At 53.3% G+C, this 18,104-nt stretch overlaps 1 protein-coding gene across 2 annotated transcripts in view; it reads right to left on the bottom strand.

Moving 5' to 3' along the window:
- Window positions 1–5,846, bottom strand: part of LOC140398086 (myelin protein zero-like protein 3) — a 49,585-nt gene extending 43,739 nt beyond the window's left edge. Inside the window, exon 1 of one of the 2 annotated variants that reach the window (XM_072486303.1) lies at window positions 5,711–5,846. In XM_072486303.1, the coding sequence (XP_072342404.1) occupies window positions 5,711–5,827 (117 nt within the window). In that variant the 5' untranslated portion in view covers window positions 5,828–5,846. The remainder of the gene's footprint in view (window positions 1–5,710) is intronic. The other variant, XM_072486301.1, reaches the window with a different exon arrangement.
- Window positions 5,847–18,104: the final 12,258 nt, after the last annotated feature.

The following is an 18,104-nucleotide window of genomic DNA, read 5'->3' on the forward strand; positions in this document are numbered from 1 at the left end:
TTCTCAGCTTGAGTCCCCTCCAACTCTTGGACCAAGGCTCTCACCATCTTTAACTGGGTCTGATATTGGATTGGATTTGTTTATTGTCACGTGTACTGAGGTACAGTGAAAAGTATTTTTCTGCGAGCAGCTCAACAGATCATTAAGTACATGGGAAGAAAAGAAAATACATAATAGGGGAACACAATATATACACTGTAACTACATCCCACAGACCGGGAGAGAATGAATCACCTTCCTCACAACTTTCCACCAAATCTCCGATAATTGGGTAGAAAGATCCAAACCCAACACCTCCAGGCAGGAGCCACCTTGTGTGCGTCCGATCACACCACGGCCGCCACTAGAAGTCACTCGCTGGAGAATCACGGATAGTTGTGGTGCTTTGTCGCTACGTCCACCAGCTCAGTAAAGGTTTTGGGTCCAGGGCCCCTGGGGAAACTAGGCTCTGAATGGTGCCAAAGTCTGAGCTCCACAGGCAGTCAAGAGGATTACCTTCTGTCGCTGCCGTTTCCCCCTCGATGGCCATAAGACCATAAGACAGAGGAGCACAAGTAAGGCCATTCGGCCCATCGTGTCCACTCCACCATTCAATCATGGCTGATTTCAACTCCATTTACCCGCTCTCTCTCCATAGCCCTTAATTCCTCGAGAAATCAAGAATTTATCAACTTCTGTCTTAAAGACACTCAATGTCCCGGCCTCCACCACCCTCTGTGGCAATGAATTCCACAGACCCACCACTCTCTGGCTGAAGATATTTCTCCTCATCTCTGTTCTAAAGTGACTCCCTTTTATTCTAAGGCTGTGCCCCCGGGTCCTAGTCTCCCCTGCTAATGGAAACAACTTCCCTACGTCCACCCTATCTAAGCCATTCATTATCTTGTAAGTTTCGATTAGATCTCCCCTCAACCTCCTAAACTCCAATGAATATAATCCCAGGATCCTCAGACGTTCATCGTATGTTAGGCCTACCATTCCTGGGATCATCCGTGTGAATCTCCGCTGGACCCGCTCCAGTGCCAGTATGTCCTTCCTGAGGTGTGGGGCCCAAAATTGCTCACAGTATTCTAAATGGGGCCTAACTAATGCTTTATAAAGCTTCAGAAGTACATCCCTGCTTTTATATTCCAAGCCTCTTGAGATAAATGACAACATTGCATTTGCTTTCTTAATTACGGATTCAACCTGCAAGTTTACCTTTAGAGAATCCTGGACTAGGACTCCCAAGCCCCTTTGCACTTCAGCATTATGAATTTTGTCACCGTTTAGAAAATAGTCCATGCCTCTATTATTTTTTCCAAAGTGCAAGACCTCGCACTTGCCCACGTTGAATTCCATCAGCCATTTCTTGGACCACTCTCCTAAACTGTCTAATTCTTTCTGCAGCCTCCCCACCTCCTCCATACCACCTGCCCCTCCACCTATCTTTGTATCAACGGCAAACTTAGCCAGAATGGCCCCAGTGTCGTCATCTAGATCGTTAATATATAAAGAGAACAGCTGTGGCCCAACACTGAACCCTGCGGGACACCACTCGTCTCCGGTTGCCATTCCGAAAAAGAACCTTTTATCCCAACTCTCTGCCTTCTGCCTGACAGCCAATCGTCAATCCATGTTAGTACCTTGCCTCGAATACCATGGGCCCTTATTTTACTCAGCAGTCTCCCGTAAGGCACCTTATCAAAGGCCTTTTGGAAGTCAAGATAGATAACATCCATTGGCTCTCCTTGGTCTAACCTATTTGCTATCTCTTCAAAGAACTCTAACAGGTTTGTCAGGCACGACCTCCCCTTACTAAATCCATGCTGACTTGTCCTAATCCGACTCTGTACTTCCAAGAATTTAGAAATCTCATCCTTAACAATGGATTCTAGAATCTTGCCAACAACCGAGGTTAGGCTAATTGGCCTATAATTTTCCATCTTTTTCCTTGTTCCCTTCTTCAACAGGGGGGCTACAACAGCGATTTTCCAATCCTCTGGGACTTTCCCTGACTCCAGTGACTTTTGAAAGATCATAACTAACGCCTCCACTATTTCTTCAGCTATCTCCTTTAGAACCCTAGGATGTAGCCCATCTGGGCCCGGAGATTTATCAATTTTTAGACCTCTTAGTTTCTCTAGCACTTTCTCCTTTGTGATGGCTACCATATTCAACTCTGCCCCCTGACTCTCCTGTATTGTTGGGATATTACTCATGTCTTCTACTGTGAAGACTGACGCAAAGTACTTATTTAGTTCCTCAGCTATTTCCTTGTCTCCCATCACTAGATTACCAGCGTCATTTTGGAGCGGCCCAATGTCTACTTTTGCCTCCCGTTTGTTTTTAATGTATTTAAAGAAACTTTTACTATCATTCCTAATGTTACTGGCTAGCCTACCTTCATAATTGATCCTCTCTTTCCTTATTTCTCTCTTTGTTATCCTCTGTTTGTTTTTGTAGCCTTCCCAATCTTCTGACTTCCCACTACTCTTTGCCACATTATAGGCTTTCTCTTTTGCTTTGATGCATTCCCTAACTTCCTTTGTCAGCCATGGCTGCCTAATTCCCCCCCTCTGATAACCTTTCTTTTCTTTGGGATGAACCTCTGTACTGTGTCCTCAATTACTCCCAGAAACTCCTGCCATTGCTGCTCTACTGTCTTTCCCACTAGGCTCTGCTCCCAGTCAATTTCCGTCAGTTCCTCCCTCATGCCCCTGTAGTTACCTTTATTTAACTGTAACACCTTTACATCTGATTCTACCTTCTTTCTTTCAAATTGGAGATTGAATTCTACCATATTATGATCACTGCCTCCTAAGTGTTCCCTTACTTTAAGATCTTTAATCAAGTCTGGCTTACATAACACTAAGTCCAGAATGGCCTGTCCCCTCGTGGGCTCCATCACAAGCTGTTCCAAAAAGCCCTCCTGTAAACATTCAATGAATTCCCTTTCCTTAGGTCCACTGGCAGCATTATTTACCCAGTCCACCTGCATATTGAAGTCCCCCATGATCACTGTGACCTTGCCTTTCTGACATGCACTTTCTATTTTGTGATGCATTTTGTGCCCCTGGTCCTGACCACTGTTAGGAGGCCTGTACATAACTCCCATTATGGTTTTTTTGCCTTTGTGGTTCCTCGACTCTACCCACACAGACTCCACATCATCTGACTGTAGAAGCCAAGTATTTCAAATACAACTAGTATAGGTAAAAGATAGCTGTTTAAGCATAAATGTTGAGCCCCAGTTTTAAATACCCATTTATACAGCATAATTCACTTTTACTGAGGTCCGTTGTTCTGGCAAATGCATATTTTCAAAGACAGTGTGACATTAAAACAGCACAGTTGCAAGATAATTTGACACTGTTTTGTGCTAATTGTCAAGGTCAAGGGATTGAATACACAGCAACATGAAGGCACCATTGTTCACAATGCAGATAACAGCTGGGTCAGAAAAGCTGATGTTGCACATTGAAGATGGACGGCTTGCCATCAAATCAAATGTGTTTGAGTCTAACCCAAACCAATTAGGATTATATTGGGGAGTAATTAGACGACTTAAGACAGATATGAAAGTGTATAACTGAAAAGTTTCTCCCGGCCATTTTAGGTTAGGTTTAGTTTTTAGTGTGTTGTCTGTGGTGTATTGTCTTTGGGGGTGTGTTGTGCTGTGTTGTCTTTCTGTTAGTTTAGTGTTTTTTGCCTTTGATTCTAGTCTCCATTTTAGTTTATGTCTTTTGGGGGTTCTGTCAGTCTAACAGTCTGTGTCAGTGATGTTAGTCCACTTTTGACTTTGAGTTTGAGTTTAGCTGAAGATTAGCTTTCTCTCTCTCTTCATGTTTCATTGCCAGACTTTGACCTTTAAAAAGTTACTTTCGAGCTGTCTGCCTAAGCAAAGAAAGATAATGTCTGTAATTCTCTGAAAGCTTCGAATTGTCTACGAATTGCCTTTTAAATGACTTTCAAATTGTAATCAAGCGACTACAAATAAAACAATTCTTTTTGGCACCTGAGGAGTTTATACTGCAAATTTCTGCTGAGTTCCAGTATTCGCAAAGTGCTACTGATAACCGAATAGCAGAGATGATATAAATTCCTTCAACTTTACACAGTCGAATAATACAAGGAATCGAACAACTTAACACAGTCTACAAATAGTACAAATCTTACAACTTGTCGTATTGCGCCAGGACTTGATTCATCAACTAAGCTTCCCCCAAACTTGGCGTAGTTTCACTACCCTATGTCGTTTAGTGCTATTGATTTAATTTCATTCCTAATTAACAAGGCAACCCCGCCCCCTCTGCCCACCTCTCTGTCTTTTCGATAGGTTGTGAATCCCTGGATGTTTAAATGCCAGTCCTGAACCCCCTGCAACCACGTCTCTGTGATGCCTACCACATCATACCTGCCAGTCACAATCTGGGCCACAAGCTCACCTACCTTGTTCCGTACACTGCGCGCATTTAAATATAGCACCTTTAATTCTCTATTGACTGTCCCTTTTTGTTTTCTTAGTGTGGTGGACCTTGGTTTACTGAGCCTTTCCATACACTGTCATATTTTGTGGGATGGGGACTATCGTAACCTCTCCTGAGTTCTGTCTTTTCGTGCTTTTTTGTATTCCTAAGCAGCTACGCTTCCCACTGATTACTTCACCTCTTGGTTCCCTGACTTTCGCACAAAAGAAATGGTGCATTCTTTCGGCACACTGGGGTTAATCCCCCACACCCACAGCAACCTGAGTTTCCCAAATAACAGTATTTTCTGGGTTGCCTTTGTACACTTCTTACCAGAGGTGTTTTCCTTGTCAGCAGGGCTGCCCAGACCACCAGTCTTTCTCCTCGTCGCCAGGAGGCACGAAGATAAAGGTTAATCCAAATTTTATTTTAACTTAAAAGCAAAGCCACAGCTGTGGCCGATATAGGAGTGTTCCAGCCGGCAAGGGTCTGACAGGAACTCCCAGTCCGCGTCTGGGAAGGTACGTAACAGGCTCAGTAATTAGCCCTCGCGGGACAGGCCTCAGCCCATTACTATGGAAACTCAATGAGCCCCACCAAGAGCTCAATGAGTGGGTCCTCATTGTCAGAGAAACCGACAAAATACTGAAAGGAATCGACAGGATAGATGCAGGTTGTCCCTGGTTGAAGAGTTCGAACCAGGCGGCACAACTTCAAATTAAGGAGAATGCTGCTTCGGATGGAGACCAGGAGAAATTTCTTCACAGAGGGATGCGAATGTCTGGAATTCTCCATCCCAGAGGCGGAGGAAGCTCACTCACTGAGTATGGTTAGAGCAGAGACTGACAGATTACTGATCGACAATAATGTAGTTACGGGATGGTACTGAATGGTGGGGTAGGCTGGTGGGCTGAATGGCCTAGTCCTGTTCCTGTGGTTAATATTCTAGAGAGGATTGAGGGTGAAATAAAGATGTAAATGTGACCCCCCCCCCCTCATTGTGTAGCAGTCAGGGGGCTGACTCGTGGCCAGAACATTCCCATTTGTTTGTGGGATCTGACTGTGCACAAACTGACCGCAGGGACGTCAGATTTGCTGCATTGGCTGCAAATGTTCCCGCGAACATGAAGGGCGCCACACAAATGCAGTTCTCTCCCCCTGAGGCCGGAAACGGGATTCCCCAGCCGGGGCCAGTTGTTGTTGTCGGCGGTGCCGGAAATGAAAAAGAAACCGGGAGCGGGAACACCGGGAGCGGGACTCACCTGGAACCAGCAGGAGGTGGAGGACCGGCAACAGCACCGGGACCGGGAGCCTCCCGCCCATTGCCCGACCAACGCACCGACCAGGAAACAGCAGCGACTCAGAGGGAGGAGCCTCATCTGGGAGGAGGGGGAGGGGAGACTCACCTGGGGAGGGAGAGGGGAGACTCATCTGAGGGGGAGGGGGGAGACTCACCTGAGGGGGGGAAAACTCACCTGAGGGGGAGGAGGGGGAGGGATACTCACCTGGGGAGGGGGAGGGGAGGGGGAGGGGAGACTCACCTGGGGAGGGGGAGGGGGAGGGGAGACTCACCTGGTGGAGGGGGAGGGGAGACTCACCTGGTGGAGGGGGAGGGGAGACTCACCTGGAGAGGGGGAGGGAGACTCACCTGGGGAGGGGGAGAAGGACTCACCTGGGGAGGGGAGACTCACCTGGGGAGGGGGAGGGGAGACTCACCTGGGGAGGGGGAGGGGAGACTCACCTGGTGGAGGGGGAGGGGAGACTCACCTGGGAGGAGGGTGTGGGGAGGCTCACCTGAGGGGGAGGGGGGAGACTCACCTGAGGGGGGGAAACTCACCTGAGGGGGGGGGAACTCACCTGAGGGGGAGGAGGGGGAGGGAGACTCACCGGGGGAGGGGGAGGGGAGACTCATCTGGGGAGTGGGAGGGGAGACTCATCTGGGGAGTGGGAGGGGAGACTCATCTGGGGAGGGGGAGGGAGACTCACCTGGAGAGGGGTGGGAGACTCACCTGGGGAGGGGGAGAAGGACTCACCTGGGGAGGGAGGGGGAGGGGAGACTCACCTGGGGAGGGGGAGGGGAGGGGAGACTCACCTGGGAGGAGGGGGAGGGGAGACTCATCTGGGAGGAGGGGAGGGGAGACTCACCTGGGAGGAGGGGGAGGGGAGACTCACCTTGTAGGGAGGGGAGACTCTCCTGGGGGGAGGGAAGACTTTCCTGGGGGGGAGGGGAGAGTCAACTGGACGGAGGGTGATGGGAGACTCACCTGGGGGAGGGGAGACTCACCTGGTAGGGAGAGGAGACTCTCCTGGGGGGGGGGAAGACTCACCTGGGGGGAGGGGAGAGTCAACTGGGGGGAGGGTGAGGGGTGACTCACCTGGGGGAGGGGTGACTCACCTGGGGGAGGGGTGACTCACCTGGGGGAGGGGAGAATCACCTGGGGGGAGGGGAGACTCACCTGGGGGGAGGGGAGACTCACCTGGGGGAGAGGAGACAACTGGGGGAGGGGAGACTCAACTCGGGGGGAGGGGAGACTCAACTGAGGGGGTAGGGGGAGACTCACCTCTGGCGTGGGGGAGACTCACCTGGGGGTGGGGGAGGGGAGACTCACCTGGAGGTAGGGGGAAACACCTGCGGGAGGGGGAGACTCACTTGTGGGAGGGGGAGGGAAGACTCACTGTGGGAGGGGGAGGAGAGACTCACTTGGGGAGGGGAGACTCACCTGGGGAGGGGGGAGGACAGACTCACCTGGGAGGAGGGTGTGGGGAGACTCACCTGAGGGGGTAGAGGGGGAGGGAGACTCACCTGGGAGGAGGGTGTGGGGAGACACACCTGAGGGGGAGGGAGACTCATCTGAGGGGGGATGAGACTCACCTGGGGGGGAGGAGACTCACCTAGGGGGCGATGACACTCACCTGGGGGGGAGGAGACTCACCTGGGGGGAGGAGACTCACCTGGGGGAGGAGGAAACTCACCTGGGAGGGAGGGGAGACTCACCTGGTAGGGAGGGAAGACTCACCTGAGGGGTAGGGGAGGCACACCTGGGAGAGTAGGAGGAGACTCATCTGGGGGGAGTGGGATGGGAGACGCACCTGTGGGGGAGGGGAGAGTCAACTGGGGGAGGGGGATGGGAGACTCACCTGGGGGAGGGGAGCCTCACCTGGGGGGGAGGGGATCTTCACCTGAAGGGGGAGGGGAGACTCACCTGAGGGGGTAACGGGAAACTCACCTGAGGGGGTAAGGGGAGACTCACCTGGGAGGAGGGGGAGGGGAGGCTCACCTGGGGAGTGGGAGGGGAGACTCACCTGGGGAGGGGGAGGGGAGACTCACCTGTGGAGGCGGAGGGAGACTCACCTGGAGAGGGGGAGGGAGACTCACCTGGGGAGGGGGAGAAGGACTCACCTGGGGAGGGGGAGGGAGGGGAGGGGAGACTCACCTGGAGAGGGGGAGGGGAGACTCACCTGGAGGAGGGGGAGGGGAGACTCACCTGGGAGGAGGGTGTGGGGAGGCTCACCTGAGGGGGAGGGGGGAGACTCACCTGAGGGGGGGAAACTCACCTGAGGGGGGAGACTCGCCTGAGGGGGAGGAGGAGGAGGGAGACTCACCTGGGGAGGGGGAGGGGAAACTCATCTGGGGAGGGGAGGGGCGACTCACCTGGGGAGGGGGAGGGAGACTCACCTCGAGAGGGGGAGGGAGACTCACCTGGGGAGGGGGAGAAGGACTCACCTGGGGAGGGAGGGGGAGGGGAGACTCACCTGGAGAGGGGGAGGGAAGGGGAGACTCACCTGGGAGGAGGGGGAGGGGAGACTCACCTGGGAGGAGGGGAGGGGAGACTCACCTGGGAGGAGTGGAAGGGGAGACTGACCTTGTAGGGAGGGGAGACTCTCCTGGGGGGGAGGGAAGACTCACCTGGGGGGGAGGGGAGAGTCAGCTGGGGGAGGGTAATGGAAGACTCACCTGGGGGAGGGGAGACTCACCTGGTAGGGAGGGGAGACTCTCCTGGGGGAGGGGGGAAGACTCACCTGGGGGAGAGGGGAGAGTCAACTGGGGGGAGGGTGAGGGGAGACTCAGCTGTGGGGGAGGAGACTCAGCTGGAGGGGAGAAGACTGACCTGGGGGTAGGAGACTCATCTGGGGTGGAGGAGACTCGCCTAGGGGGAGGAGGAGACTCACCTGGGGGGAGGAGACTCATCTGGGGTGGAGGAGACTCACCTAGGGGGAGGAGACTCACCTGGGGGGAGGAGACTCATCTGGGGTGGAGGAGACTCACCTAGGGGGAGGAGGAGACTCACCTGGGGGGAGGGGAGACTCACCTTGTAGGGAGGGGAGACTCTCCTGGGGGGGGGAGGGAAGACTCACCTGGGGGGGGAGGGGAGACTCAACTGGGGGGAGGGTGATGGGAGACTCACCTGGTAGGCCGGGGAGACTCACCTGGTAGGGAGGGGAGACTCTCCTGGTAGGGAGGGGAGACTCTCCTGGGGGGGGGGGGGAAAGACTCACCTGGGGTGGGAGGGGAGAGTCAACTGGGGGGAGGGGGAGGGGAGACTCACCTGGGGAGGGGTGACTCACCTGGGGGAGGGGAGACTCACCTGGGTGGAGGGGAGACTCACCTGGGGGAGGGGAAGAGGGGAGACTCACCTGGGGGGAGAGGAGACAACTGGGGGAGGGGAGACTCAACTCGGGGTAGGGGAGACTCACCTGTGGCGTGGGGAGACTCATCTGAGGGTGGGGGAGGGGAGACTCACCTGGGGGTAGGGGGAAACTCACCTGCGGGAGGGGGAGACTCACCTGGGGAGGGGGCGGGGAGACTCACTTGTGGGAGGGGGAGGGAAGACTCACTGTGGGAGGGGGAAGGGGAGACTCACTTGGGGAGGGGAGTCTCACCTGGGGGAGGGGGAGGGGAGACTCACTTGGGGAGGGGAGACTCACCTGGGGGAGGAGGGAGGACAGACTCACCTGGGAGGAGGGTGTGGGGAGACTCACCTGAAGGGGAGGAGGGGGAGGGAGACTCACCTGGGAGGAGGGTGTGGGGAGACACACCTGAGGGGGAGGGAGACTCATCTGAGGGGGGGAGGAGACTCACCTGGGGGGGGAGGAGACTCACCTAGGGGGCGATGAGACTCACCTGGGGGGGAGGAGACTCACCTGGGGGGAGGAGACTCACCTGGGGAGGAGGAAACTCACCTGGGGGGGAGGGGAGACTCACCTGGTAGGGAGGGAAGACTCACCTGAGGGGTAGGGGAGGCACACCTGGGAGAGTAGGAGGAGACTCATCTGGGGGGAGTGGGATGGGAGACTCACCTGGGGGGGAGGGGAGAGTCAACTGGGGGAGGGGGATGGGAGACTCACCTGGGGAGGGGAACCTCACCTGGGGGGGAGGGGAGACTCTCCTGGGGGAGTGGGAAGGCTCACCTGGGGGGGCGGGGAGAGTCAACTGGGGGGAGGGGAGGGGTGACTCACCTGGGGAGGGGTGACTCATCTGGGGGAGGGGAGACTCACCTGGGGGAGGGGAGACTCACCTGGGGGGAGAGGAGACTCAACTGGGGGGAGAGGAGACTCAACTGGGGGGAGAGGAGACTCAACTGGGGGGAGGGGAGACTCAACTCTGGGGGAGGGGAGACTCAACTCTGGGGGAGGGGAGACTCAACTGAGGGGGTAGGGGGAGACTCACCTGTGGCATGGGGGAGACTCACCTGGGGGTGGGGGAGGGGAGACTCACCTGGGGGTAGGGGGAAACTTACTTGTGGGAGGGGGAGGGGAGACTCACTTGTGGGAGGGGGAGGGAAGACTCACTTGTGGGAGGGGGAGGGGAGACTCACTGTGGGAGGGGGAGGGGAGACTCACCAGGGGGAGGGGAGACTCACTTGGGGAGGGGAGACTCACCTGGGGAGGGGAGACTCACCTGGGGAGGGTGGAGGACAGACTCACCTGGGAGGAGGGTGTGGGGAGACTTACCTGAGGGGGAGGAGGGGGAGGGTGACTCACCTGGGAGGAGGGTGTCGGGAGACACACCTGAGGGGGAGGGAGACTCATCTGAGGGGGGAGGAGATCACCTGGGGGGGGGGGAATCACCTAGGGGAGGGGGAAACTCACCTAGGGGAGGGGGAAACTCACCTGGGGGGAGGGGAGACTCCCCTGGTAGGGAGGGTAGACTCACCTGAGGGGTAAGGGAGGCACACCTGGGAGAGTAGGAGGAAACTCATCTGGGGGGAGTGGGATGGGAGACTCACCTCGGGGGAGGGGAGAGTCAACTGGGGGAGGGGGATGGGAGACTCACCTGGGGGAAGGGAACCTCACCTGGGGGGGAGGTGAGCCTCACCTGAGGGTGGAGGGGAGACTCACCTGAGGGGGTAGGGGGAAACTCACCTGAGGGGGTAAGGGGAGACTCACCTGGGAGGAGGGGGAGGGGAGGCTCACCTGGGAGGAGGGTCTGGGGAGACTCCTCACCTGTGGGGGGAGGAGACTCAGCTGGGGGGGAGGAGACTCAGCTGGGGGGGAGAAGACTCACCTGGGGGGGAGGAGACTCACCTGGGGGGGAGGAGACTCACCTGGGGTGGAGGTGACTCACCTGGGGTGGAGGTGACTCACCTGGGGGGAGGAGGCTCACCTAGGGGGAGGAGGAGACTCACCTGGGGGGGAGGGGAGACTCACCTTGTAGGGAGGGGAGACTCTCCTGGGGGGGAGGGAAGACTCACCTGGGGGGGAGGGGAGACTCAACTGGGGGAGGGTGATGGGAGACTCACCTGGTAGGGAGGGGAGACTCACCTGGTAGGGACGGGAGACTCTCCTGGGGGGGGGGGGAAAGACTCACCTGGGGGGAGGGGAGAGTCAACTGGGGGGAGGGGGAGGGGAGACTCACCTGGGGGAGGGGAGTCTCACCTGGGGGGAGGGGCGACTCACCTGGGGGAGGGGAGACACAACTCGGGGGGAGGGGAGACTCAACTGAGGGGGTAGGGGGAGACTCACCTGTGGCGTGGGGTGACTCACCTGGGGGTAGGGGGAAACTCACCTGCGGGAGGGGGAGACCCAGGTTCGATTCCGGCTTGGGTCACTGTCTGTGCGGAGTCTACACGTCCTCCCCGTGTGTGCGTGGGTTTCCTCCGGGTGCTCCGGTTTCCTCCCACAGTTCAAAGATGTGCAGGGTAGGTGGATTGGCCATGATAAATTGCCCTTAGTGTCCAAAATTGCCCTTGGTGTTGGGTGGAGGTGTTGAGTTTGGGTAGGGTGCTCTTTCCAAGAGCCGGTGCAGACTCGGGGCCGAATGGCCTCCTTCTGCACTGTAAATTCAATGATAATCAATGATTAATCTAGGACAAAGGTTCGGCACAACATTGTGGGCCGAAGGGCCTATTCTGTGCTGTATTTTCTATGTTCTATGTTAACCCAAAGATGTGCAGGGTGGGTGGATTGGCCGCGCTAAATTCCCCTTAATTGGAAAAATGAATTGGGTACTCTAAATTTATTTTTAAAAACGTTGTTGTTTTTATATATTAAAGATTAACTTTCACAATGCGTTTCGACTACCTTTTTGTGGTCAAGTTAACACAGTGAAGGGCAGCACGGTGGTGCAGTGGTTAGCATTGTTGCCTCACTGCGCTGAGGACCCGGGTTCGAGCCCGGCCCTGGGTCACTGTCCATGTGGAGTTTACACATTCTCCCCCTGTCAGTGTGGGTCTCACCCCCACAACCCAAAGTTGTGCAGATTAGGTGGATTGGCCACGCTAAATTGCCCCTTAATTGGAAAAAATGAATTGGGCACTCTAAATTTAACTTTAAAAAAACAGGTCTGGTTACGGTGATAGGGTGGAGGTGTGGGCTTAAGTAGGGTGTTCTTTCCAAGGGCCAGGCCAGACTCGATGTGCTGAATGGCCTCCTTCTGCACTGTAAATTCTATGATCATCATCCAACTCAGTAACATAATCCCGCTTTCCCCCATATCCTTTGATCTCCTTCGCCCTAAGTGCTATATCTAACTGATTCTTGAAACCATACAATGTTTTGGACTCGATTACTTCCTGTAGTGACAAATTCCACAGACTCATCGCTCTCTGGGTGAAGAGATTTCTCTTCTCTGTGCTAAATGGTCTACTCTGTATCCTCCGACTGTGACCCCTGGTTCTGGACACCCCCACCATCGGGAACATACTTCCTGCATCAACCCTGTCCAGTCCTGTTAGACCTTTATAGGTTTCTATGAGATTCCCCCTCATTTTCTGAACTCCAGTGAATACAATCCTAACCGATTCAATCTTCCTCATATGACAGTCCCGCCATCCCAGGAATCAGTCTGGTAAACCTTCGCTGCATTCCCTCTACAGCTAGAGGAGACCTCAGATAAGGAGACCAAAATTGCACACAATATTCCAGATGTGGCCTCACCAAGGCCCTGTGTAATTGCCGCAAGACATCCCTGCTCCTGTACTCGAATCCTCTCGCTACGAAGGGCAGCATACCATTTGCCTTCATTATCGCCTGATGTACCTGCATGCTTACCTTCAGAGACTGGTGTATGAGGACACCCAGGTCCCACTCTCCTCTGGCCATTTAGATAATAGTCTGCCTGGTTTTTGCTACCAAAGTGGATAATAATAATAATCTTCATTATTGTCACAAAGAAAAGTACAGCACAGGAACAGGCCTTTCGGCCCTCCAAGCACCTGCCGACCATGCTGCCCGTCTAAGCTAAAATCTTCTACACTTCCTGGGTCCGTATCCCTCTCTTCCCATCCTATTCATGTATTTGCCAAGATGCCCCTTAAATGTCACTATCGTCCCTGCTTCCACCACCTACTCCGTCAGCGAGTTCCAGGCACCCACTACCCTCTGTGTAAAAACACTTGCCTCGTACATCTCCTCTAAACCTTGCCCCTCGCACCTTAAACCTATGCCCCCTAGTAATTGACCCCCCTACCCTCGGACCCTCTGACTATCCACCCCGTCTATGCCCCTCATAATTTTGTATACCTCTATCAGGTCGCCCCTCAACCTCTGTCGTTCCAGTGAGAACAAACCGAGTTTATTCAACCTCTCCTCATAGCTGATGCCCTCCATACCAGGCAACATTCTGGTAAATCTCTTCTGCACCCTCTCTAAAGCCTCCACATCCTTCTGGTAGTGTGGCGACCAGAATTGAACATTATACTCCAAGTGTGGCCGAACTAAGGTTCTATACAGCTGCAACATGACTTGCCAATTCTTATACTCAATGCCCCGGCCAATGAGGGCAAGCATGCCGTATGCCTTCTCGACCAACTTCTCCACCTGTGTTGCCCCTTTCAGTGACCTGTGGACCTGTACACCTAAATCTCTCTGACTGTCAATACTCTTGAGGGTTCTCCCATTCACTGTCTATTCCCTACCTGTATTAGACCTTCCAAAATGCATTACCTCACATTTGTCCGGATTAAACTCCATCTGCCATCTCTCCGCTCAAGTCTCCAAACGATCTAAATCCTGCTGTATCCTCAGACAGTCCTCATCGCTATCTGCAATTCCACCAACCTTTGTGTCGTCCGCAAACTTACTAATCAGACCAGTTACATTTTCCTCCAGATCATTTATATATACCACAAACAGCAAAGGTCCCAGCACTGATCCCTGCGGAACACCACTAGTCACAGCCCTCCAATTAGAAAAGCAAAGTAGGCTTATATTTTCTTTCTTTTTTAAAATAAATTTAGAGTACCCAAATCATTTTTTCCAATTAAGGGGCAATTTAGTGTGGCCAATCCACCTAGCTTGCAGATTTTTGGGTTGTGGAGGCAAAACCCACGCAAACACTGGGAGAATGTGAAGTAGGCTTAAATTAACACTGCAATGAGGTTACTGTGAAAATCCCCTAGTCGCCACATTGTGGCGCCTGTTCAGGTACACAGAGGGAAAATTCAGAATGTCCAATTCACCTAACAGCACGTCTTTCGGGACTTGTGGGGGGAAACCGGGGCACCCAGAGGAAACCCACGCAGACACAGGGAGAATGTGCAGACTCCGGATGGACAGTGACCCAATCTGGGCACTGTGAAACAGCAGTGCTAACCACTGTGCTACCGGATAACCTCGCATTTATCCAAATTATACTGCATTTGGCATTTGCCCACTCACTCAACCTGTCCAAATCACACTGAAGCATCTCTGCATCCTCCTCACAGCTCACCCTCCACACTCAGCTTTGTGGCATCTATAAATTTGGAAATATTACATTTTGTTTCCTGATCAAAATCATTAATATACATTGTGAGTAGCTGGGGTCCCTGCATCACTCCCTGCTGTAACCCACTAGTCACTGCCTGCCAATTGGAAAAACATCTGTTAATTCCTACTCTTTGATTCCTGTCTGCCAACTAGTTTTCTATCCATCTCAATACACTCCCCCTATCCCCATGCGCTTTAATTTTACACACTAATTTCTTACGTGGAACTTTGTCAAAAGCCTCCTGAAAGTCCAAATGCACCACATCCACTGGCTCCCCCTCATCAACTCGGTACTAGTTACATCCTCGAAGAATTCCAATAGATTTCTCCAGCATGATTTCCCTTCATAAACCCATGCTGACTCTGTCCGATCCCACCACTGCTTTCTCAGGGCTCTGCTATAAAACCTTTGATAATGGATCTACATTTTTCCCCATTACTGACATTAGGCTTACTGGTCTATAAATCCCGGTTTTCTCTCTACCACCCTTTTTAAATAGTGGGGTTACATTAGCCACCCTCCAATCGGGGGCATCCCCCAGGGCTGCGGCGACTACGAGGACGGCTACCATTGCTGGTTGTATTCCAATATGAATTGTCTGCAGGGGGTGGAAGATTGACATGTTAGCTTGGTCCGTACCCTCGTGCTCAACTAGGTCCAATGGGCTAAATGGTGGTCCGGTTGACATTGTGGGTTCTGCTCCCGCATGCCCCCCATCCCTGGCCCCCTCCATGCCCGTCACCATGGGGACTCAGGCCCTGGCACCCGTCCATGCTGCTAGTGATACCATTGGTGGGCACTGCCATTGCCAGCGGTACGCTCTGCAGTGCCCGCCCGGTGCCCGCGTAAGGGCTACAGTGGGTGTTGCCCTGGGTGGGCGGCCTGATTCCCCGTCGGCAGGTGGTGGCCAGTTTGGTGGCGGGGGGTATGGCGGAGGGCGGGGTGTGGGGGTGGGGAGGCACCCATATGACCGATGTCATTCCGCAGAACCAGGGGCCAAGGTGGATGGTCAAGGTGAGTGGTCAGTGGGGTGTGCCGCCTTGCTGGCCGCAGTAATGGCGGTTTGTACCTGGGCACAGCCCCAGTTCGGGGGGTGGGGGGGGGGTTGCATGGGCTACAGGTCCTGTTCCCCCAACCCCCCCCACCAGCCCTTGCAAGCCCCCTTTCCCCCACCCCAACCAGCCTAGCCAGTGTCCGGCCCGGCAGCGCTTGGTCGCGCCGCTCTGAGCCCTACCCACTCTCCGGTAATAATAGAGAACCCAATTATTGTTTTTCTAATTCAGCTGCACCTACCCTGCACATCTTTGGGTTGTGTTGTGGGGGGGGGGGTGAGACCCACGCAGACACGGGCAGAATGTGCAAACTCCACACCGACAGTGACCTGGGGCCGGGATTGAACCTGGGTCCTCAGCGCTGTGAGGCAGCAGTGCTAACCACTGTGTCACCGTGCCGCCCTGTTTCACGATTTTTAAAAGCAGCAGTGAACCGCACAATCGTGAATTCGGCCCATTAGAGGCGGAGGCCCCGGAGAAAATCGTGTCAGGCCCACTAATGATATGTAAATGGTTTTTACTGTACTTGCGTTACGGTACGCATGGACACCGCTGTCGAGGCGACGGAGAATTGAAATTCGGCGTCAAATCGGTGCCACCGTATTTTTGGCATCAGAACTGATTCTCCAATCAATCGTGTTTCCCGATTTCGGCCTCAGCCAACAGAGAATCTCGCTCTTGACTGGCTAATGTCCTTTAGGGAAGGGAATTTGCTGTCCTTCCCCAGTCTGGCCTACATGTGACTCCAGACCCACAGAAATATGGTTGACTCTGAACTGCCCTCAGTTCAAGGACATCAGGCAGAGGTAACGGATGCTGTCCTTGTCAGTCACACCCATCAGACAATAAAGACCAAAGAGCAGAAAATCCCCACTTGGTGAGTAGCCAATCCCCAGGCTCATTGGGAATATAATCGTTATTACCAACCCAATATGTGAAATTCTGGGCTAATATTTGAAAACGTTTGAATAATTTCAGGACACCAGTCAGAGATTGACCATTGAACTAACGACCCAGTATTGTGTTCAGAGTGCTTCCTGACCATTGAACCCATGCTGTGTTCAGAGTACATTTTTTAAATTATTAATTTATGTGATATGGGCGTTGCTGGCTGGGCCAGCATTTACTGACCCACTCCTCATTGCCCTTGAGCTGAATCACTTGCTAGGCCATCTCCAAGGGCTGGTTTAGCACAGGGCTAAAAAGCTGGCTTTGAAAGCAGGCCAGCAGCACAGTTCAATTCCCGTACCAGCCTCCCCGAACAGGCGCCGGAATGTGGCGACTAGGGGCTTTTCACAGTAACTTCATTTGAAGCCTGCTCGTGACAATAAGCAATTTTTATTTCATTTCATTTTTCAGTTAAGAGTCAACCACTGTGGATCTGGAGTCACATGTAGGCCAGACCAGGTAAAAACGGCAGATTTCCTTCCCGAAAGGACATTAGTGAACCAGATGGGTTTTTATTGACAATGATTTATGATTGTCATGATATGCAGACACACACATAATGATATACAGACAAGCAGCTAATGGACACAGAGAACAGGACATGACCAATAAGCAGGCAGGACACTCAGGGGTGGGATCTGACTATAAAAGACACGAGGCACTCACACTCCACCTCTTTCCACTGATGAACATCTAGAGAGTCAGCCAAGGGTGTTGTTACAATCTCACACCTCCACCACGTGGCTAAGAGCTAGTCTGGTTCAGTCAGACAGAGTAACCACACTTAAGTTGGCAGAGAGTCAAACTCACAGAGAATTGTGCTAACTGTGCTATTAGTTCAATAAACCTGATTGAGCTAACTTCAAGGTCTGGAGTATCTTTCTGATCTAAGCTGCATCCAGTTGCAGCCAGTGTTAGACCAGTGTACCTAACACGACAATGATTATCACTAGACTTTTAATTTGAGATTTTAAAAAGAAATCTACTATGTGCTTTGGTGGGATTTGAACGTAGCTCCCCAGACGATTATCCTAGCTCTCTGGATTATCCCCAGACGATTATCCTAGCTCTCTGGATTATCCCCAGACGATTATCCTAGCTCTCTGGATTATCCCCAGAGGATTATCCTAGCTCTCTGGATTATCCCCAGACGATTATCCTAGCTCTCTGGATTATCCCCAGAGGATTATCCTAGCTCTCTGGGTTATCCCCAGAAGATTATCCTAGCTCTCTGGATTATCCCCAGAGGATTATCCTAGCTCTCTGGATTATCCCCAGAGGATTATCCTAGCTCTCTGGATTATCCCCAGAGGATTAATCTAGCTCTCTGGATTATCTCCAGAGGATTATCCTGGCTCTCTGGATTATCCCCAGAGGATTATCCTTGCTCTCTGGATTATCCCCAGAGGATTAACCTAGCTCTCTGGATTATCCCAGAGGACTATCCTGGCTCTCTGGATTATCCCC

Source organism: Scyliorhinus torazame, chromosome 21, assembly GCF_047496885.1.
Source record: "Scyliorhinus torazame isolate Kashiwa2021f chromosome 21, sScyTor2.1, whole genome shotgun sequence".
Classification (NCBI taxonomy): domain Eukaryota; kingdom Metazoa; phylum Chordata; class Chondrichthyes; order Carcharhiniformes; family Scyliorhinidae; genus Scyliorhinus; species Scyliorhinus torazame.